This window comes from Styela clava, chromosome 7 (assembly GCF_964204865.1).
Source record: "Styela clava chromosome 7, kaStyClav1.hap1.2, whole genome shotgun sequence".
In the NCBI taxonomy this organism is placed as follows: domain Eukaryota; kingdom Metazoa; phylum Chordata; class Ascidiacea; order Stolidobranchia; family Styelidae; genus Styela; species Styela clava.
In genome coordinates, this window is record NC_135256.1 from 12,440,369 (window position 1) to 12,459,426 (window position 19,058).

General features: G+C 35.4%; 4 protein-coding genes across 4 annotated transcripts; 1 reads left to right on the top strand and 3 right to left on the bottom strand.

The window, feature by feature from the left end:
- Positions 1-3,973: 3,973 nt before the first annotated feature.
- On the top strand, positions 3,974-16,558 carry LOC120328762 (gap junction beta-2 protein-like). Its single transcript, XM_039395296.2, has 10 exons — positions 3,974-4,107; positions 4,389-4,479; positions 4,555-4,667; positions 4,943-5,098; positions 5,365-5,463; positions 5,698-5,805; positions 14,393-14,554; positions 14,914-15,041; positions 15,312-15,421; positions 15,498-16,558. Exons 1-10 carry the CDS (start codon positions 4,075-4,077, stop codon positions 15,557-15,559), a joined length of 1,062 nt encoding a protein of 353 aa, XP_039251230.2. The 5' UTR covers positions 3,974-4,074; the 3' UTR covers positions 15,560-16,558.
- On the bottom strand, positions 6,217-9,085 carry LOC120335473 (uncharacterized). Its single transcript, XM_078114409.1, has 2 exons — positions 6,675-9,085; positions 6,217-6,462 (listed from the first exon to the last, which is right to left on the bottom strand). Exon 1 carries the CDS (start codon positions 8,891-8,893, stop codon positions 7,763-7,765), a length of 1,131 nt encoding a protein of 376 aa, XP_077970535.1. The 5' UTR covers positions 8,894-9,085; the 3' UTR covers positions 6,217-6,462; positions 6,675-7,762.
- On the bottom strand, positions 12,582-14,124 carry LOC120335791 (uncharacterized). The gene is made up of 2 exons (XM_078114411.1): positions 13,831-14,124; positions 12,582-13,618 (listed from the first exon to the last, which is right to left on the bottom strand). Exon 2 carries the CDS (start codon positions 13,084-13,086, stop codon positions 12,604-12,606), a length of 483 nt encoding a protein of 160 aa, XP_077970537.1. The 5' UTR covers positions 13,087-13,618; positions 13,831-14,124; the 3' UTR covers positions 12,582-12,603.
- On the bottom strand, positions 16,410-18,467 carry LOC120328761 (NXPE family member 3-like). The gene is made up of 2 exons (XM_039395295.2): positions 17,712-18,467; positions 16,410-17,499 (listed from the first exon to the last, which is right to left on the bottom strand). Exons 1-2 carry the CDS (start codon positions 18,410-18,412, stop codon positions 16,533-16,535), a joined length of 1,668 nt encoding a protein of 555 aa, XP_039251229.2. The 5' UTR covers positions 18,413-18,467; the 3' UTR covers positions 16,410-16,532.
- Between the last annotated feature and the right edge of the window lie 591 nt (positions 18,468-19,058).

Sequence of the window (19,058 nt, forward strand, 5' to 3'; positions counted from 1 at the left end):
TACGCCAAAACGTTGCATTCTGGCAGCTACACACGTAGCTGGAATTATAATTTCAAAAATGTAAGTACAAATTCTTATTTTGACGTTTACTTCTATTGCGTACATTTATCGCCACGTTTGTATCTCTGCCAAAGTCACAAGATTTTAACCGGAATGTTTACCCGAGATATCAGAGAGACATTTTGAGTAAGAAAAATCATGAAACCTAGCTCTCTTGGCTACTACAAAAGCAATTAGATCAAAGGCAGCCTTTGACAAAACGAGTGGGTTGCGATACTGAAGAATATGCTTAAATCTGCGACAGTCTACTGATATACGAGTAAACGATGAGACGCTCTAGCCTAGCCTATGCTAATTATAAGAGTACTCTGTTGCAAAGACGCCACAACTAATTTGTTATGACGCCATAATATTGATTTCGAGTTCATGTATTGACATTTTTCTCATAAAATGAAGGCATTATTACAGTTAATACTGTCCGGTTATGCTTAGCATACTATGTTTTGAAGGTTGAAGTGATAAAGTTTTTCAAGGTTATACAAACTCATTTATTCGATCGCATTTCTATTTTCGCAAGGTGGTTTCGTCGCAGGGCCGTTCACGTAATGGCTTATCGGTTGCGTCTTGCTGCGCCAACCACTGAACTACAGCTTGAGAAGGTGTGTATGAGCCTCCATCGATATTTGTGGCGCTTTAATGAATTTATTACAAATATGAAGCGCTTGGCAAGTTTTTACATCCATTTTTCTTCAACCTATTTAATACAAAAAAATCAAATAGTACAGCTATTTTGAACAAAACAGGCAAAAAAAAACTTGATATAAAACAATTGTTTTAAAACATTTTTTTCTGAACAAATCCGTACCGATATAAGACTATCGGGAGGGAGAGTACACGTAATTAAATATACCATTGAATTATTATAATCTGGAGAGGAAAGGGTAAAATATTTTCATTATCTAATACAGTAATAGATATTTTATTTTACCAATCACATATTTATAACTAATTATTGATTGCGCTGAGCCTTTTATGGGTTAATATACATGAGGGAGTCAATTTTTAAGCACAAAATAGATTATGATAAAAATGACGTGCAATCGTTGTCGAATCCCGAGTCCCAGAATACGTAGATTCAACTCGATTTTCAATTCCGATTCAAATCTCGTCCCATCCCTACCGAGAAGTCAAACTGAGTACGTAATACATATAAATATGCAATGTTTGGTTTCTCAAATTGATATTTTGCAATTCAATTATTAAGAACAGAACAATTACACAAATATATATGTGAATTGTATCAATATCACACAGAATGTGCGTGGGTATGAGCAATTTTTCTTGCTATTTGCGGTTGTGCAATAGTAAGTGTTTTATTAAATTACTCCAAATACTACAATATTAGAAATTTTATTACATGCTGGTAAGGTTATATAGATTGAACACGCATCACATAAACGTAAGAATCGCTGTTTGCTGAAAGTTGACTTTTAGATACTGATTTTCGGTGAAAATGGCGGAACAAATGTCGAGGAATTTTTAATGATAACGAAAGTAAATTGAATGATTTATTTCCGAACACAAATCATTTTGGTTCGTGAAAAACAACTATAATATGAAGCAATCAACGTAGTAGAAAAGTGAAAGTTTTTTTATTTATGAGTACACAAGCATAATTTTATTTCGTGCTGTGGAAGATTTTGATTTACGTCAGATAGTCATTCAAAATGAGCAATATATACATATGAATAAACTACACCGCGAGGTTCAAGATCACGTTTCGTTGGTCGTGCAAAGACTAATAAAAAGTTAGTGAGACGCAAAGAATGATGGAAACGTTTCTGATCTTTCAGAAATCTTTTTAATTTGTTGACGCAGTAATTGTGGTTTAAAAGTTCTGGAGACTGGCAACCGTGTCGATGTGTGGTTCCAGACATATATATCAAAATGCGATGTCACTTTTGCAAGGCAGACAAATTCAATATTCAGAAAAAATGTAAGAATTATGAATATTCACAAAAAGCTATTATGTTGTAATATGTTGAATTGTTGTAATACTAATTCAATACAAGGAATAAAACCTAATTTCAAAGACATATAGTTTTAACTTTACTTAAAATACGTGAATATTTGTCAAATGACAGGTTCTTGATCACAAGAGTCGTTTGCAATGATAAATATCCAATAGAGCATAAACCAATGTCGCCGCAAAGGAACATTCATAAAATGGTTGAACACCTTTCATCTCATTCAAAGAAGTCTAATTCTTTATTACCGTTGCACTGTATAATATGTTTCTCGAATTTACTAGTTTTAAGCAGCGATTGATGCACGCTGGGCCATAGTTAGACAGCACTTATTATGCTGTTATCTGAGTGCGGGTTACGGCCACCACGCGTTGTCAAAGGTTGCCGAGACAACATATTTATATTTTTTCATTTTTGATAGTAATATTTACAATATAATAGTCTGGGAGTCTGGGAGTAATTGTAAATGAATGCTGATTAGGAATAATATTAGTAGATTGCACGAACATTGCGATGAGTGTCGTTGACTCCTTTACACATTCCAACGGTATTTTTGGAATCTTTGATTGTTTAAACGCAACTTGCTTTTGTTACCAAAGCGTTTTTAATTAATGAAGCTAATGCCGTGCTCTCAGCCAATGTGTATTATAGATCTATAAGAGAAAGTTGATATTGACTCTTTGATATTAGTTGATTTCCACGATGTAAGCAAATTCCAATTGTTTTTTTCGAAGTAACATTGTCATTATAAGTTTTAGTTGCAAGGATAACGTTGTAGTATTATGCAAATTATGTTTTTGAAACTACAAAAGTTGGGTTGTGGAGGATATCTGCAATGATGTGATGACAAGATTAGTAATGTGCAATTGATAAAAACGTCTATAACATGACCAAACACAAGTCTGCCAGCAGATGTCTTGTACGGGTTGAAAGAGTAGAAAAAATTACGATAACTAGATAAAGAATGTGGACTTTACGTAGGCTGAATGGCTGTCAAACACCATTCTTTCAATGTTCCATTTAATTCAAGAGTCTTGCTGCACGTGCACACTATTTCTGTAACGTTTCGTCTGACCGTCTTATACTTTCAATGTTTTGCAAAAAATTATAAATTCACAAATTTGGAAATTTAAACGAACAAACGTAGGTTATTTTCTTTGAGTGCCATTCTAGATTCGGTTCTTCATCTCTCTTATGAACAACGAATTCGAATCTAATCCAAGTACAATTCGAGATTAAATTTTAGGTCGCAGTTTCAATCCACGGGTAATGGAAAATTGCTTCCCTAATAAGCTCATGCTCGATCACAGTTAAGGTAATGTAACATTTCTTCAGACTAATCTGGCAAATCAATCAAGGTAGAGCATAGATAAAAGCGAGCAGAAATGGTTTGGTGTATAATACAATATAAGCTAAACACACTTTTAAGTATTGTATTAGCCAGTAGCCATATTTAACCAAGCATGGATTCAATTCGAACATATATCTCTTTTTTTGACATTCTGACATCCACTTTCCCTTTTTATCGACGGCTGACGAAGCACTCGTATTTGTCCTCAATCCTCTCAAGAACAAAAGCCGCTTTAGAATGGTTAACAGGATTTCTATTCATTACCGAATAACATGATTATTGTAGTTAGTTAAATGAAGAAAACGGGAGAAACACTAAGACAGAAGTATGGGGTGAGATGCTAGCGACGGCGGCGGTGTCAATGAGTCTAACTTTTGTTTGAAAACCCAATATCAAATAGTGGGGTCTGCTATTTGATATACGACAGGCGTGCGTGGTGGGTGATGACCAAAATCTTTGACAAGTTAGGGTAACAGATAAAGTGTGAAATGGGATAAATTACTAAAAAAAAGTATTATATGTGGAAAGGAACACGAATAAAACCGAATATTTCGGTTAATTTTGCTCGCTCATAATGATTATTCTTCGAAATGTATTTTTTATGGAAACGCAAAAGGTTTCATAAAACTTTCTGTGTTTTAGATATAGCTAATGGATAGATTATCGAACTATTCACTGAGATAAATATTAATCAAAATGCTTGATATTATAAAAGGATTTACTGAACAAGTAAGTAGAAATTTTGTGAATAATTTTAACTACGCAATATTTGAGACAGTGTCGAATAAGATTTCCTTATGGTATATCCGTGGCGAGCATTGACTAAATTCGAGTACCATTTTAGTGGCTATTATAGTTCAAGATGGTTTTGGTATATTTTATATTTTTTTTATATTTTGGTACTAGTTCGATTATAAAAATGACATGGGAAGAAGCATTAAATGAAGGCATAATATTTTCTCCAATATACCAACAATAGCCAATATCATGATTATTTTGTGTGCTTCTAGGTAACTGAATATAGCACAGTATTTGGACAAATATGGTATTTGGTTGTGTTTCTTTTCCGAGGAATGGTTGTCGTTACAATTGGAGATGAAGGTTAGTAACATTTCTCTTAAAAATTTATTCTGAATTATTGGATTTCACCGAATTTTAAAATAATAATTGTCTTAGTTTACAGCGACGAACAGTCTGAATTCAAATGCAGTACATTAGAAATTGGTTGCGACAATGTTTGCTTCAGTAAATTTTCGAAGATTGCTCACATAAGATTCTGGGCCTTTCAGGTATGTATAATTTTCCTAATTATTGCGAAAAGTGTGTTACCGGCTCGAATAATTTCAGGATAAAATTTAGTTTCATGTGGCGAAATCTGTGAAAAACGAACCTTGATTTTAAGCGTGTATGAGTAGGCCGCGTAAGACTAACAGGAAAACTGATATGGGATGCTCTTTCAGCAAAAATTACGAGGATTGTCTACTGGACCAAACGTCCACTTTCTGGGTCAAAGTATTCGGTGGACTATATGTGATATTAACTTATAAAATTATGTACTTTTCAGCTATTGGCTGTCACAACACCTACTATTCTATTTCACTTCTTTGTTACTGGAATCAAATCGAAAGTTGAAAAAATGAAAAGCACGAATGCAATCGCGGCTGCAGCCGATGAGCATGTAGAGGATGACAACTGGTCAGAAAACAGAGGTACTTTTAAGGTACGAGAAACAGGTCATTTTGAAAAAATATTATATATCTAGATATTGAAGATCTGGCAAAATCATTGGTTCTTCTACGTGCCCGCTACCGATAATGAAACGTTTTGTTCTTGTGATTGTTTCATGTTCATCTCAATTATGATCAATATTCGTATATTAACATTTATAACTGATAAAGACAATCACCACTTCTGAAAAGTTTTACTAAACAGCAGTAATCAGGTGAAAAAAAGCTAAACCGTATTTCTGAAATATTATTGTTTCAGAGTGGAGATAATACACTCTTGAAAAAGAAAGGCAACAGAAAGCCTACAAAGGTTCGATTCAAAAGTGTTTATGACGCAAATGCAGACAACATGAAAGAGGTAAATTCTAACATATATGTAACACAAATATTCTTTGATCTATGTGCTTGACATTTTTAATATATTGATTTCTATTTTGGAATCAAATGTTTAAAAAAATCCGTCATTTCTGTTTGATCTTACATCAGCAATGAATAATGATTCGTTTCCATCCAAAGTCCAGCGATTTATTATTAGTTGAATCTTGTTGAGTAAGACGTTTTTAAAGAGTGAGTGCTTTAATATTGTTTGCAGATCGCTGTGACAGATAGTATTTCCTGGGCATATTACCTGAACGTGATAACAAGAGGGGTGGTGGAAGGAGTCTTCATTTATCTATCATATGAACTTTTTAAATTCATGGTGAGTTAAAACTCTAACCCTTTGGTAGATCAGACTTTGTCAATAGAGGATTTAGATGTAAGAGATCTGAGCAGCATCAATTAACATAAAAAATCATCTTCAAAAACAACAATAAAAAGTCGGAAAACATCATCTACCCTATTAAGCTACAGTGAAAAATTATTGTTTTACGCGTGGGACTCCAGTTTACCAAATTACCAGTTATTGTATTTAATACATACGTTATCAATATGTAATATTGAATACATACGTATTATACCTGTTGCGCTCGATTCTATGTAGCCTGGTTACTTCTCACGCACATTAAGTGATTGGAGACTTCAAAACCGCGTCCCAATACCCCTGTCCTGACCCCAACCTATATCGGTTAATTGTTACAACTAGTCCGTGCTTTCAAGCAATTAAAGTCTGTAAACAGCGGTTAAAGTGCCGCCAGATTCTTCTGTGCCTTTCAAATGCTGCCCCAATATAATTCAACTTGAAATCGGTGAATATCTTTAATAACAATCAACAGACACTTCAAATCAAATCTCGTACATGAATCAGGAAAATAGAACTTGTCGGGTACCGGAAACGGAACGTTGTTAATGGAACGTAACGTAACTCTTGATACCGGGTATGAGGAACGTAAAGGAACGTTGTTAATGGAACGGTTTTCTGCCAAAATAATAGATAAAACTAAATAGCTTATATGGCACAATTAATCAAATATAACAGCATTACCATTTTTACAAGCAATAACAATTCACATCAATTAGCAGATAACCATATGTCACAATTATGTACAGATTAAATCACATAGGATAAAATAGTATTCACAATAATAAAATACAGAATGAATCATACAAGATAAAACAATATTTACATACCGAATGTTTAGGATCTCCAGGCAACTCGATTCAACAAATTATAATCCAAAGTAAATACAACTTAACTTATGTGACTAAATATAAAGAACAACATTTATCATTCTATTTGGACTATATTACAACCCTAACCTGTATCCCTACATTATATTACAACTCCAGTATGAACCGTTGATTTTAAACCCAATTAATAACTTCAATTCGAATCGTTTATCCTAACCGCGAATAGTAAACCCAATATTAAACACGATAAACAACTACTAGCGCAATAGATTACACTGAATACAAGACAGAAGGTGCCAACTCATCGAAGCAGCGTGGCGATAATTTAGAATTCCCGGGATTAATCGAGAAACAGGACTATGTCGCAATAAGGCTGCGTCGATACGTTTGCAACGTCTGCGTAACAACGTAAAACGTCATCAAATTAGAAACACGTTATGATTCTCGCTAACATTCCCCGCCCCAGATGTAGGAACGAAGAGAATACATCTTACAATTCAAAAAGAAAAAGTGAGAATCATCACAAATAAGTAATACAACTAACAATGAATTACTCATCAGCTCTCTGAATCATACAAAGTTTTGCTATTGGTCTTCTTAAAAACCCATGAGAAGTTTTGACAGTCACTTGTCTGACAGCTCCAAATTTGTCTGGTATAACTTCCATAATTCTGCCAGTCAGCCACTTCCCTCTTGGTATTGTGTTGTCAACCAGTAACACAAGATCATTGACTTTGAAATTGTCTTCCTTCTTCAACCATTTATGTCGAGCTTGTAGATTGACAAGTACTTCTCTGGACCATCTTATCCAGAATTGGTCAGCCAAATATTGTATTTGACGCCATCTTCTTCTCGCATAACAATCTTTTCTTGTCAAATATTCCTGGTGGTAAATTTGCTTTATGCTTCAGCAACAATAAATGATTTGGTGAAAGTGGTTCTTCATCCAAAGGATCCATACTAATAGGTGTAAGTGGTCTTGAATTCAATTGACTTTCAACTTCACAAAATATAGTAGACAATGCTTCATCAGTAACTAATTGATCATGCAATAACGCAGTCAGTATCTTTCTTGCTGATCTGATGAGTTATTCATAGAAACCTCCAAAGTGTGAAGCTGTGGGAGGATTGAACTTGAATATGATATCACTTTGTCTGCAAAATTCTCCCATTTTACTGGAATTCCAAATTTGAATTTCTTTCTTCAACACTTTATTTCCAGCTGTAAAATTGCTCCCATTATCACAAATAATGGTTGAAATCTTGCCTCTTCTGGCTATGAATCTTCTTAACCCATTAATAAATGAATTGACATCCATACTATGCACAATTTCCAAATGCACTGCTCTAGTTGTTGCACAGGTTATTATCAAGCCCCATCTCTTCACAGAACTTCTTCCTTGCTTCACCAACAACGGTCCGAAGTTGTCAACTCCAACACATGTGAATGGTGGTTGATCTGGTGTCACACGCTCTTTAGGTAGGTCAGCCATAAATTGCTTACCCATCGAAGCATTTCTCTTTTTGCAAAAAATGCAATTACGAATATTTCGCTTTACAACAACAGCTCCATTGATAATCCAGAACTTCTGTCTCAGCAAATTCCATGTATGACTTGCTCCACAATGATGTGAACTTTTATGGTATTCTCTGACAATCAACTGTGTGATATGATGGTTACTTGGCAGTATTATTGGATGTTTCAAATCAAATTCTATGGGTGCGTTTTGCAATCTTCCACCCACTCTCAATATTCCATTAATTAAAACAGGATTCAACTTTTGCATTGAAGGTGCAATTTTCAAATTTCTAAGCACACTTTTTCCTTGTACATCAGAATTTTGTAACTTTGCAATAACTTTATTCAACTCACGATTTTGTAAATACTTTATCAGCTCATTTTCGGATCTTCTCAACTCTTCTGTTTGCAATTCACCCTTTTGAACAGTTGGTTTAGCTTGTAAATAAATTTTGAATCTGATAATCCATGCCGTAGCTTTCTTCAACTTATACCATGAAGAATAATAGTTGATAAACTTGTCCAAAGGTTCATTCTCTGTCACTAGATTCACTAGAACGTTAATTGGCTTCTTCAGAATAAATTCCAATGGTAAATCTGGTAATTTAACTGGCATTTGTGGCCAGTTCTCTTCATTCTGGTAGAGAAATTCTGGTCCTTGTAACCATGATTTCTTTGCAATCAATTTCTTTGCTGTCATTCCACGGGATGCATAATCCGCTGGGTTCAATTCACTTGGAACATAACGCCATTGATGTGGCTCTGAACCTTCTTCAATTTTTGCTAATCGGTTAGCTATGAAAGTAGGAAATCTTTTCGACGAATTGTAAATTGATTGGATAGTAGCTGTGCTATCACTCCAGAATATAGATTTGACATTCGTCTCAAATTTCAATCGACGTCTTAAAAATATATCCACCCGCACACAAAGCGCAGCAGCTGTAATCTCCAGCCGTGGAAGTGAACATATTGTCTTGATAGGACACAATCTTGATTTTCCAAGTAAAAATGAACGAGTATTTGACCGTTTTCATCTGATAACCTCAAATATGAAACTGATCCATAGGCAACTTGTGATGCATCGCCAAAATGATGTAATTCTTGTGAAACAATAACCCCAAATGAATTCGGTTTAATGTATCTTGGTAATTTGACTTCTGATAAGTCTGGAATTGCTCTAGTCCAGCTTTCCCATGCTATTTGTTCATTTGCTCCAATAGTTTCATCCCATCCCAATTGTTGACGACATAACTCTTGGAATATAAGTCTTGCTTGCAATATCACAGGTGATACAATACCCATGGGATCGAATATGGAACCTAAAATTGCTAGAACTCCTCTTTTCGTATCAGGTTTTTGCTTCAGCTTTGTATTAAATCCAAAGCAATCTTCTATCACGAACCACACAACTCCCAAAACTCGTTCAACACGATTTGGGTCTAAATTTACGTTTGCTTGAATTTGTGCTCTATCCTTTTCTGGAACACAAGAAATAATTTCTTCTGAATTACTCCTCCATTTGTTTAAATGAAAACCTCCACATTCAGTAAGTTCTGAGGTTTACTTGACAATTCTCCTCCCTTCAGATATACTATCTGCTCCAAGTAGGAAGTCATCTATATATGAATTATCTTTGATATTGTCACTTATATCTGATGGAAAGTCTTTTCCAAAATCTTCTGCAGTTCTCCTTAAACAGTAATTTGCACAAAATGGACTTGATGTATTTCCAAAACAATGCACTAACATCTGATGATCGACAGGAGTTTTTGTCAAATCTCCATCAGGCCAAAATAGGAATCTCAATGCATCAACATCCCTAGGCGTTACACGAGCTTGTAAGAACATAGCTTCTATATCTGCAGTTATACCATATTTGTACATTCTGAAACGTAGCAAAACAGATAACAATCCATTTGCCATATCTGGACCTTGCAGTAATTGATCATTCAGTGATGTGTTCAAATATCTTGCACCTGCATCAAATACCAGGCGTACTTTACCAGGTTTCTGTTCTGATGTAACGGGTTGATGAGGAAGATACCACGCTTTACCAATGGATGCTTCAAATTCAGCAGCAGGAATTTTCCTTGCCCATCCTTTCTTTATAAATTCAGCCATGGTACTGCAATATTTGTCCCTTAAAACTTCATTCTTCAACAAGCGTTTTCCCAAATTGTTGGTTCTTCTCATAACTGCATCACGATTATTAGGAAATTCAGGACATCCTGGTTTCCATGGTAACGGAGATTGGTAATGTCCATCCACCATCTTTATATTATCTTCCATCAGTTGTAATGCATACTTATCTTCTCTTGACAATGTTGGTGTGGGAGTCAATGATATATCTTTGAAATCCGTTTCCCACATCTCTCGAATTTGTTGTTGAAGATCTTCACTTTTCACTTCAACATGATTAACATGTACATGAAAACTTTCATTCCCAGAAGCTTTATTAAAGGCAGGCCCGACCAGTGACCAACCAAGAATACTTCTTTTTGCAACTGGTTCATTTGTAGTACCACGTCTTTCATCTTTCACCCAGAATACTTCAGGTACATTCACGCCAATCATGAGCATCACTCTTTCATCTGGTAATTTTGGAAATTCAATACCCTCGAGATATTCATGCCTTTGTAATTCAATCCTTTTAGGTAATTTATTCGGTACTGTCGGAATTTCATCCACCGTGAGCACACGATGTAATGTCACACAACCTTCCCCTTTCAGTGGTTTAACAGTTAAGTCAAGAGCGAATCCATCTTGTTTCTGTGGATTCGGTGTGTTTACAGTAGTAATGGAATAACTCATTGGTTCACCATCCATCTCTAAAAGTTCCATCAATCTTTTATCACATAGACAAGAGGTGCTTCCCTCGTCTAGGAAACAGTATACTTCAATTTCTCTACCTTGAGGTGAGGATACTTTCACTGGAACTATATTCAAGTATACTCCAGCTGAATTTCTGGTATAGTTCGTTAAGGTCGATCCCGATGTAGCAGTTTGAGTAGCGGAACTTGTACTTTGCTCTTTTCGCTTAGTATCTGCAACATTTCGATGAAGCATTCTATGATGTCTGCCACCACATCCTCTCTCAGTACATGCAGGATTCTTACGACATTGCCGTGCCATATGACCAATGTATAAACAGTTTCTGCAAATATGAAATTCACGAATTGTAGCCTCGCGTTCACTTGCAGATTTTCTTTCAAACTCTGGACAATGAATAAGAAAATGATCTTTTGAACAGATAACACATCTGTATCTATTTCTCACAAATGTACCTTTTCTCTCGGTAGATTGTTCAGGTTTGCCATCACCACTTGTTGAAGTGGAATTTGCATAAATTCTCTTCTTTTGAGGGTGTTTAGCCTTTTCCCTCTCTTTATGAGCTCTCATAGCTTTGCCCATCGATGATTGTGCCGTAATTGCTGCTTTCTTGACAAACTTTAAAAGATGTTCAAATTTTAGTTCAATGTTTCTATTCTCATAATCTGCTGCCTCCTCTTCCCATTTATTATGGTACTTCAGGGGTAATCTACATGAAAGTTGAGCAATATTGTCAAAATTATTTAGATCTGAATATTGCTTCCAATGCGACAGCGTTAGGTAACATTCTTCCATTTTATGAGAAAGATCCAGAAGACTATCTCGATCATCTGGTTTCAACATTGGACCATGTACCAACTCTTCCATATAAGTTCTGGCAATCAACAATGGTCTTCCGTAAGCTTCTCTTAGAAGTCTCTTTGCTAAAGTCAATCCTTCTGTAGGAGGATATACAGAACATTGACGAATCAATTCTCTTGCTTTACCTTTGCAAAACTGTTGCAAGTAAGTCAATCTTAGATTGTCATCTGAAATCTTGTTCTCAATATTTATCTTGAAACTATTCATGAATCTTGTATATTCTTCATGAGAACCATGAAACGAAAGTAATTCGGGTTTAGGTAGATCTACCATGTCACGCATTGTAGATGTCATAGTAGCAAGAATTGAGCCAACATCTTGTGATGGCATATTAGGTACTTCTACAGGACTCACCAAATTAGCCTGTCTCGTTCCACCTTGTCTAGTTCGAAATTCTTGATTAACGGGATTCATCACTTCCGCAACCACTTCCTGGACCGGATCCAGGGATAATCTAACTTGTGGCTCTCTAGGAGGCACAATACAATTGGTTTGACCCACTTGAGGTGTGTTTACTTCAGCCCGTGCTGCTTCACATTCTACCAATTGTGCTATCGGTGGTCCAGAATCCATTTCTTGAAACTGAACCCTTTCATTGCGATTAGAGCCTATTTCCCACATTTCCGCCTCTACACATGCGGCTTGATATTCGTGTATAGCTTGTAATCGCCTTATTTCTCTCTCTGATGCTGATTTTAATTCTTCAGCTTGTTCCAACTCTTACAGTTGCTTCATTTTCAATTTTGCAAGTTCTCTGACAGCTATTGCCTCAGTTCTCTTGTAACTGGAACTTGTACTTTTGTAACTCGATGCTGTCCTTGCAGATCGAGGTCTTGACATATTAGATGATTTTCTACTAGCTATAGATTGTGGTTTTGATGGAGGATTCTCAACGATTTGTGTGCTTTCTTGTCTGGAAAGCCACTCTTCAACATGTGCTTTGAACTCTTCATATCCATAACTTTCTCTCTGGAAAGATTCTTTAGCTACTCTTTGAGCCTCTTCATCTACTGGCAGTTCTGCAACATGTATTTCATAAGCTTTAGAATACTCCACAAACATTGCATCTATTTCTTTTACTTGGGAGTGTAGAATCTCCTTATTTCTTGGATTCAACATCAATTCTTCTGCTGATCTATACTGACCATTCAGATCAGCCAATAAACGTTCCAGTTCTTCTTGTGAAACTGGTTTTGCCGCCATTTCGACTTTTAAGTGACTTTCTTCACTCACTCTAGGATCAATTGAAAAGTTTGATATCTTTCAATTGCTGCTTACAATACTCTGGTTTGATTTCGAAATAGAAAACTTCAGTTTTCCTTCATTCGAAAACTTTAATGTTGCGCTCGATTCTATGTAGCCTGGTTACTTCTCACGCACATTAAGTGATTGGAGACTTCAAAAACGCGTCCCAATACCCCTGTCCTGACCCCAACCTATATCGGTTAATTGTTACAACTAGTCCGTGCTTTCAAGCAATTAAAGTCTGTAAACAGCGGTTAAAGTGCCGCCAGATTCTTCTGTGCCTTTCAAATGCTGCCCCAATATAATTCAACTTGAAATCGGTGAATATCTTTAATAACAATCAACAGACACTTCAAATCAAATCTCGTACATGAATCAGGAAAATAGAACTTGTCGGGTACCGGAAACGGAACGTTGTTAATGGAACGTAACGTAACTCTTGATACCGGGTATGAGGAACGTAAAGGAACGTTGTTAATGGAACGGTTTTCTGCCAAAATAATAGATAAAACTAAATAGCTTATATGGCACAATTAATCAAATATAACAGCATTACCATTTTTACAAGCAATAACAATTCACATCAATTAGCAGATAACCATATGTCACAATTATGTACAGATTAAATCACATAGGATAAAATAGTATTCACAATAATAAAATACAGAATGAATCATACAAGATAAAACAATATTTACATACCGAATGTTTAGGATCTCCAGGCAACTCGATTCAACAAATTATAATCCAAAGTAAATACAACTTAACTTATGTGACTAAATATAAAGAACAACATTTATCATTCTATTTGGACTATATTACAACCCTAACCTGTATCCCTACATTATATTACAACTCCAGTATGAACCGTTGATTTTAAACCCAATTAATAACTTCAATTCGAATCGTTTATCCTAACCGCGAATAGTAAACCCAATATTAAACACGATAAACAACTACTAGCGCAATAGATTACACTGAATACAAGACAGAAGGTGCCAACTCATCGAACTGTCGAAGCAGCGTGGCGATAATTTAGAATTCCCGGGATTAATCGAGAAACAGGACTATGTCGCAATAAGGCTGCGTCGATACGTTTGCAACGTCTGCGTAACAACGTAAAACGTCATCAAATTAGAAACACGTTATGATTCTCGCTAACAATACCTCCCAGCAAATTAGTCATATGAAACCTATTTTGATATGTTAAATTATATCATATGTTTATACGTTTTCATAGTAACACGTGATTATAATTGTTCAGGATCACAGTCGGGAACCGGACAATTTCGGAGTTTTGGATTTTTTATGGTTCAGCGTGCCAGCTTCGTTCAAGTGTGAAGGGAAAGACATTGAAAGTGCATGTAACCAACATACTAGTTTTGGGAAGGGTGGATATGTACCATGTTGGGTATCCAGGCCATGGGTAAATAAACTAAATCACTGTTTCTATTTTTCTTCGTAAATAGGCATAGAATGTATTAGGACAAAACAGTTGCAGCAAATAGCATTATAAATATATATATATACATATAATTTCGAATATCCACAAATCGTATTCGTAAAATGAAATTAGGTTGATCATACTCATTGTTAAAAAAATTTCCGATGCATTTAAAAGAACATGACTACTTATGACGTCAACATCTCACAATATGACGCACGACATTTAACCTTTTATCGAAGTAATTAAAGATTTATATACGAATGTAATATTGATCTACCAATGCAATTGGAATTTGTTAATTCTTTCTCTTTAATCCTTACTTGTATCTATATATAAAGGAAAAAACAATATTTCTGCGATACATGAACGTCCTCAGTGCACTTTGTTTTATCCTGAGTATTGTTGAATTTTTCTATCTGACTGTGAGAGGGACAAGAACTGCAAATCGAAGAAGAGAAAGAAAAAGGTACTATCTATAAAATTTGTTAATCAAATTAAAGGTCTGTACCACCGTTGTGTATAAGTGCGAGCGCGTACATGTATCGTTTATATCAGCAAATTCCTAAAAATATGATAATTCTGTTGAACTGAAGAATATACCCATACAGAGCTAACCAAACTTGCGTTTGACAAAAGCTTTTATCTACAACTATTAGAAAAATCTAATTATGAGAAACGATTTTTTTTTTGTAAAATACTTTCTTCTTGGTTTACAACATGATTTATCATTTTACAGAAGTCGTTCTGATTCGTGGTTTTTTCGACCAGATTTATCAGCACCGCTGTCACCAACACTAGCAATACCGATTCGACTGAGCAGTGTCGATAAATTTGCCAACAGAAAAGGTATAAACATAACCTCATAGTTTTGAAGTGTAAATATTTTTGAAGCGAAATTTACAGTTTCTGTTTTATTTTGTAGATGTATTCATCGATGTGTCCGATGATGAGAAAGGAACAAAGCCTAATCACAAGAAATTTTGAGTTTCTTTGTCATAATACAACTTCTCAAAACAAAGGTCTTGATTTTAATTAATTTTCGAACCAATCCATGATTATCAAGTGTAAATAATATTAAATACAAAGAGCATGTGATTCCATGATGTTTTTCGCATCTTATGTATCTTCTTGTACAATATTTGTCGCTTGTATCCGCGTATATATTACCATGCAGTAGCCTATTTTTTTTTTCGAAGAAAATGCTATACACTAACACTCTTTGCTGGTTGATTTATTGTTAAAAATCGTTTTTTCTTGTGAAACATGAACTGAGGCTATTTTTTGAAATATTATTAAGTATCATGTCCCTTTAAAGACTTGTTAAAGTAAAGAGCTGAGCCCTCGCTCAAAATCAAGAGTATATAGAATTTTCCATCATGCACCGACATTTGAAGTCCCATCAAAATAAAAGTCAATAAGAAACAACAAACAATTTCAAATGAATATTTACTTTTTATACGTTCAGTAACTTGTGAATGTAGAACTCTTCCATTGCTTTTAAGTGAGAGTGTCTTGTAATATATTCCAGCCATCGGGTGCATTACAATTAATCAATATTGACATGCATTTGTTGATTCAGAGATGCACAAAAATTGGCTATTTTGTTTTAATATTGCAAGTAAAATTATTTAGATTTTTGTTGCCAAACACACACTGCATACGTGGCGATTAAGGTCGCTGCTTAATAGGTGTAAATCTTGTGCCGAATATGATAATATCCGGATTAAAAAACTGTGTTTGTATTCTTGTTTTGAAAACATAAATTTAGTCCAGATAATTGTAGGACTATTGATCTTATAAAAATATAAAAATCGTCATTTCTTTCTCAAGCAAATTAATTGGTGGTGCCTTTCCGCGGTTCATACTAAATTTTGACACATGTCGTCAAATCAAACGTCGGAAATTCTCTGCATTGTCCAAAGCTACTTGATATTTTTTCTGTTTCTTGCGAAATATTTTAGCAAATATAAGATAAAAACATTCCGATTTGTGTCGTGAATATGTCACCTTGTGGATGCAGATCTTTATTTGCTCTTAAGACAGAGAAATCCCACATGGGCAAAAACACGACTCCTTTCATGTTCACAAATTCAAGTCGCAGCATGACATCATACCTATAAGTGATCCAAGACGTTGGACACAGCGGAGTGTGCTCGTGATGATGAAGGCCTTTTACGAATACTTTTATACCGGGGTGGCGAGATAGTAACGATTTTATCCTTGTTTTAATCATTCTTATTCTCTCACCAAATATATCGGCGTCATAAAGCTCGAAATGTAATCCTATTGTAATTATCACATATGTACCACTGCCACCGTTTTTTATAGAGTCTAAAGTATCGGTTATGAATGGACGGACCCATACCGGGCCCGGATTATGCATCGGTGGACCGTGGGCTCTGTAATGAATAGATGTGTTTATATCTTCTTTGTAACCGTCTTGGGGTTGAGAATATAAAATTGGATTGGTTGGCGCTTCTTGTTTTATGTGTAATACTTGGGCAAAGTAACTATGCCACAGTCTTAAAGTGGAATCGCCTATAAAATAAAATTCTTTACCGGCCGCACATTGCCGAAGTCGTATTGTGTTAGAATTGTGAATTCCCCTTCCAAAAAAATTCCATCGTGAATTCAGGACCCACCCAGTAGGTGTCGACGGATCCACACCCACTCTACGATTTAAAATCGGAGGGTACATGGGAGGATTGACAGAGTCCTGTACACGAATAGCAGCACCTGAACCTTTGATTTCAATATAAGAATTATATCCATCTCGAAAGTACTTGTTATCCCAAAAGAGCAATTTACTTTCATTAGCAACCTTCTGCATCCATGTTATGTTTGAACATTCACCCGACGAAGGTTTCAGGCACGTCCATTTTTCTCCATGAGTTGGATTTGATAAGTCACATAATTCGTCGGACCTACAATAAATAATACATATATATCACGAAACGTGAATTTATTGTTACTGCCACAAAACCATGAATACTTATAATCAGGCAAGCTTAAATAAATAGATAGATGCAGGCAACGCCCATCAAAGAGATTATGGTAATCAATTTGAAAATATTAGACACAATTTCGCTGAGACCGTATCGATTGATTGTGTTTACAGTATATTTTAAATGCCAACCTCGTTTCCGGGAATCCAATCGAGCAGACGATACGTTCATTTTCTTGTTTGGAATTTAACATAATTGCTTCCATTCGAACACCCCATTCTGATTCCGATGAATACATCTTCATGAGTTCATATATACTTTCGCTGGGGTGAATAAGAACTACTCGTAGAACTGCGTTACCAGGCCACAGGAGAAAACAAGTCACGTGATATGATCCGTTTTTCTCGTCATAAACTTCGCACGACACTCCGTCATTTTTATAACTTTGACGTCCCAAAGTAACCATAAAGAAATCGCCTCCATATTTCTTCCGATAGCCGAGCTCATCGTAAGCGGTGATCGTTGCATTGAATAATTCTCCAGTTTTATACGTTTTCCTGTCAATCAGTTTTACCACAGTGTTAATAGGACTGGTAATTTTTTCTGCCGTCAATTTTGCCCTCGATTCGACCATATGTTCCAGATGAGGAAACAATTTAATCCAAGACGAACTGAGTAAGTTTGTTCTGAGTTTGTCTTCTAGCAAAATTCTTGAACCTTTTAGTGTCTTCTCAGAAGATATTTTGAATCGTATGTTTTCTTCAACCCCAGCATAATAATTCGCATATATAAGATACAACAAAACCATAAATACTAGAACAAATTTCGCCAGGTACTGATTTTGGCGATTTTTACTGAGCTGCCGCATTGAATGATTGATAGACGTTAACATGTTATCTAATAGTAACGTACTCGACTTGAAAATGATCCGCTGAAACTAATCTTATTTTAAACCAATGATATCCTCATCGTTTAAACTTATAAATGATCTTGAATTGAAGTAAATTCAAGCTATTAGCAGACAAGGGCTGCATAGGAAATAGAACGGAAGGAAGGAAAACATCATTATCCACTAATGCCGGAATTATGATACGCTGAGAGAAAAAAATTGTCGGTTATTTGCTAATTCAAGGCCGTAAAATACGAATATACCCTTTTTTTTGTTTATCTTTTTTTGTTTATTTTTTTTGTCACAAAATCGATACACTCGTCCACGTGATGAATTTATTGTGTCAATACTCATACGTATTGCGACTGATACAAAAGGAAATATAACAAATTCAATTCAAAATAAACGAAACCGGATGACAGAAAATGTTCAGTAGAGCGTACTGTTGGTCATTAATATACGCCATGGTACCACGCAAAGCAATTTTTGGCTTTGATTGAGCATAAATATACTCCGCATTTGGTACATCTGATTACCGGCTTGCTATCACACCCAGGGAAACGACATCGCTGTCTCTTAGCTTCTACCACAGGCCAATGGCCAGTGGCATCGGTTCTAACCTCATTGTTGGGATGGGGAGTAGCTGCGC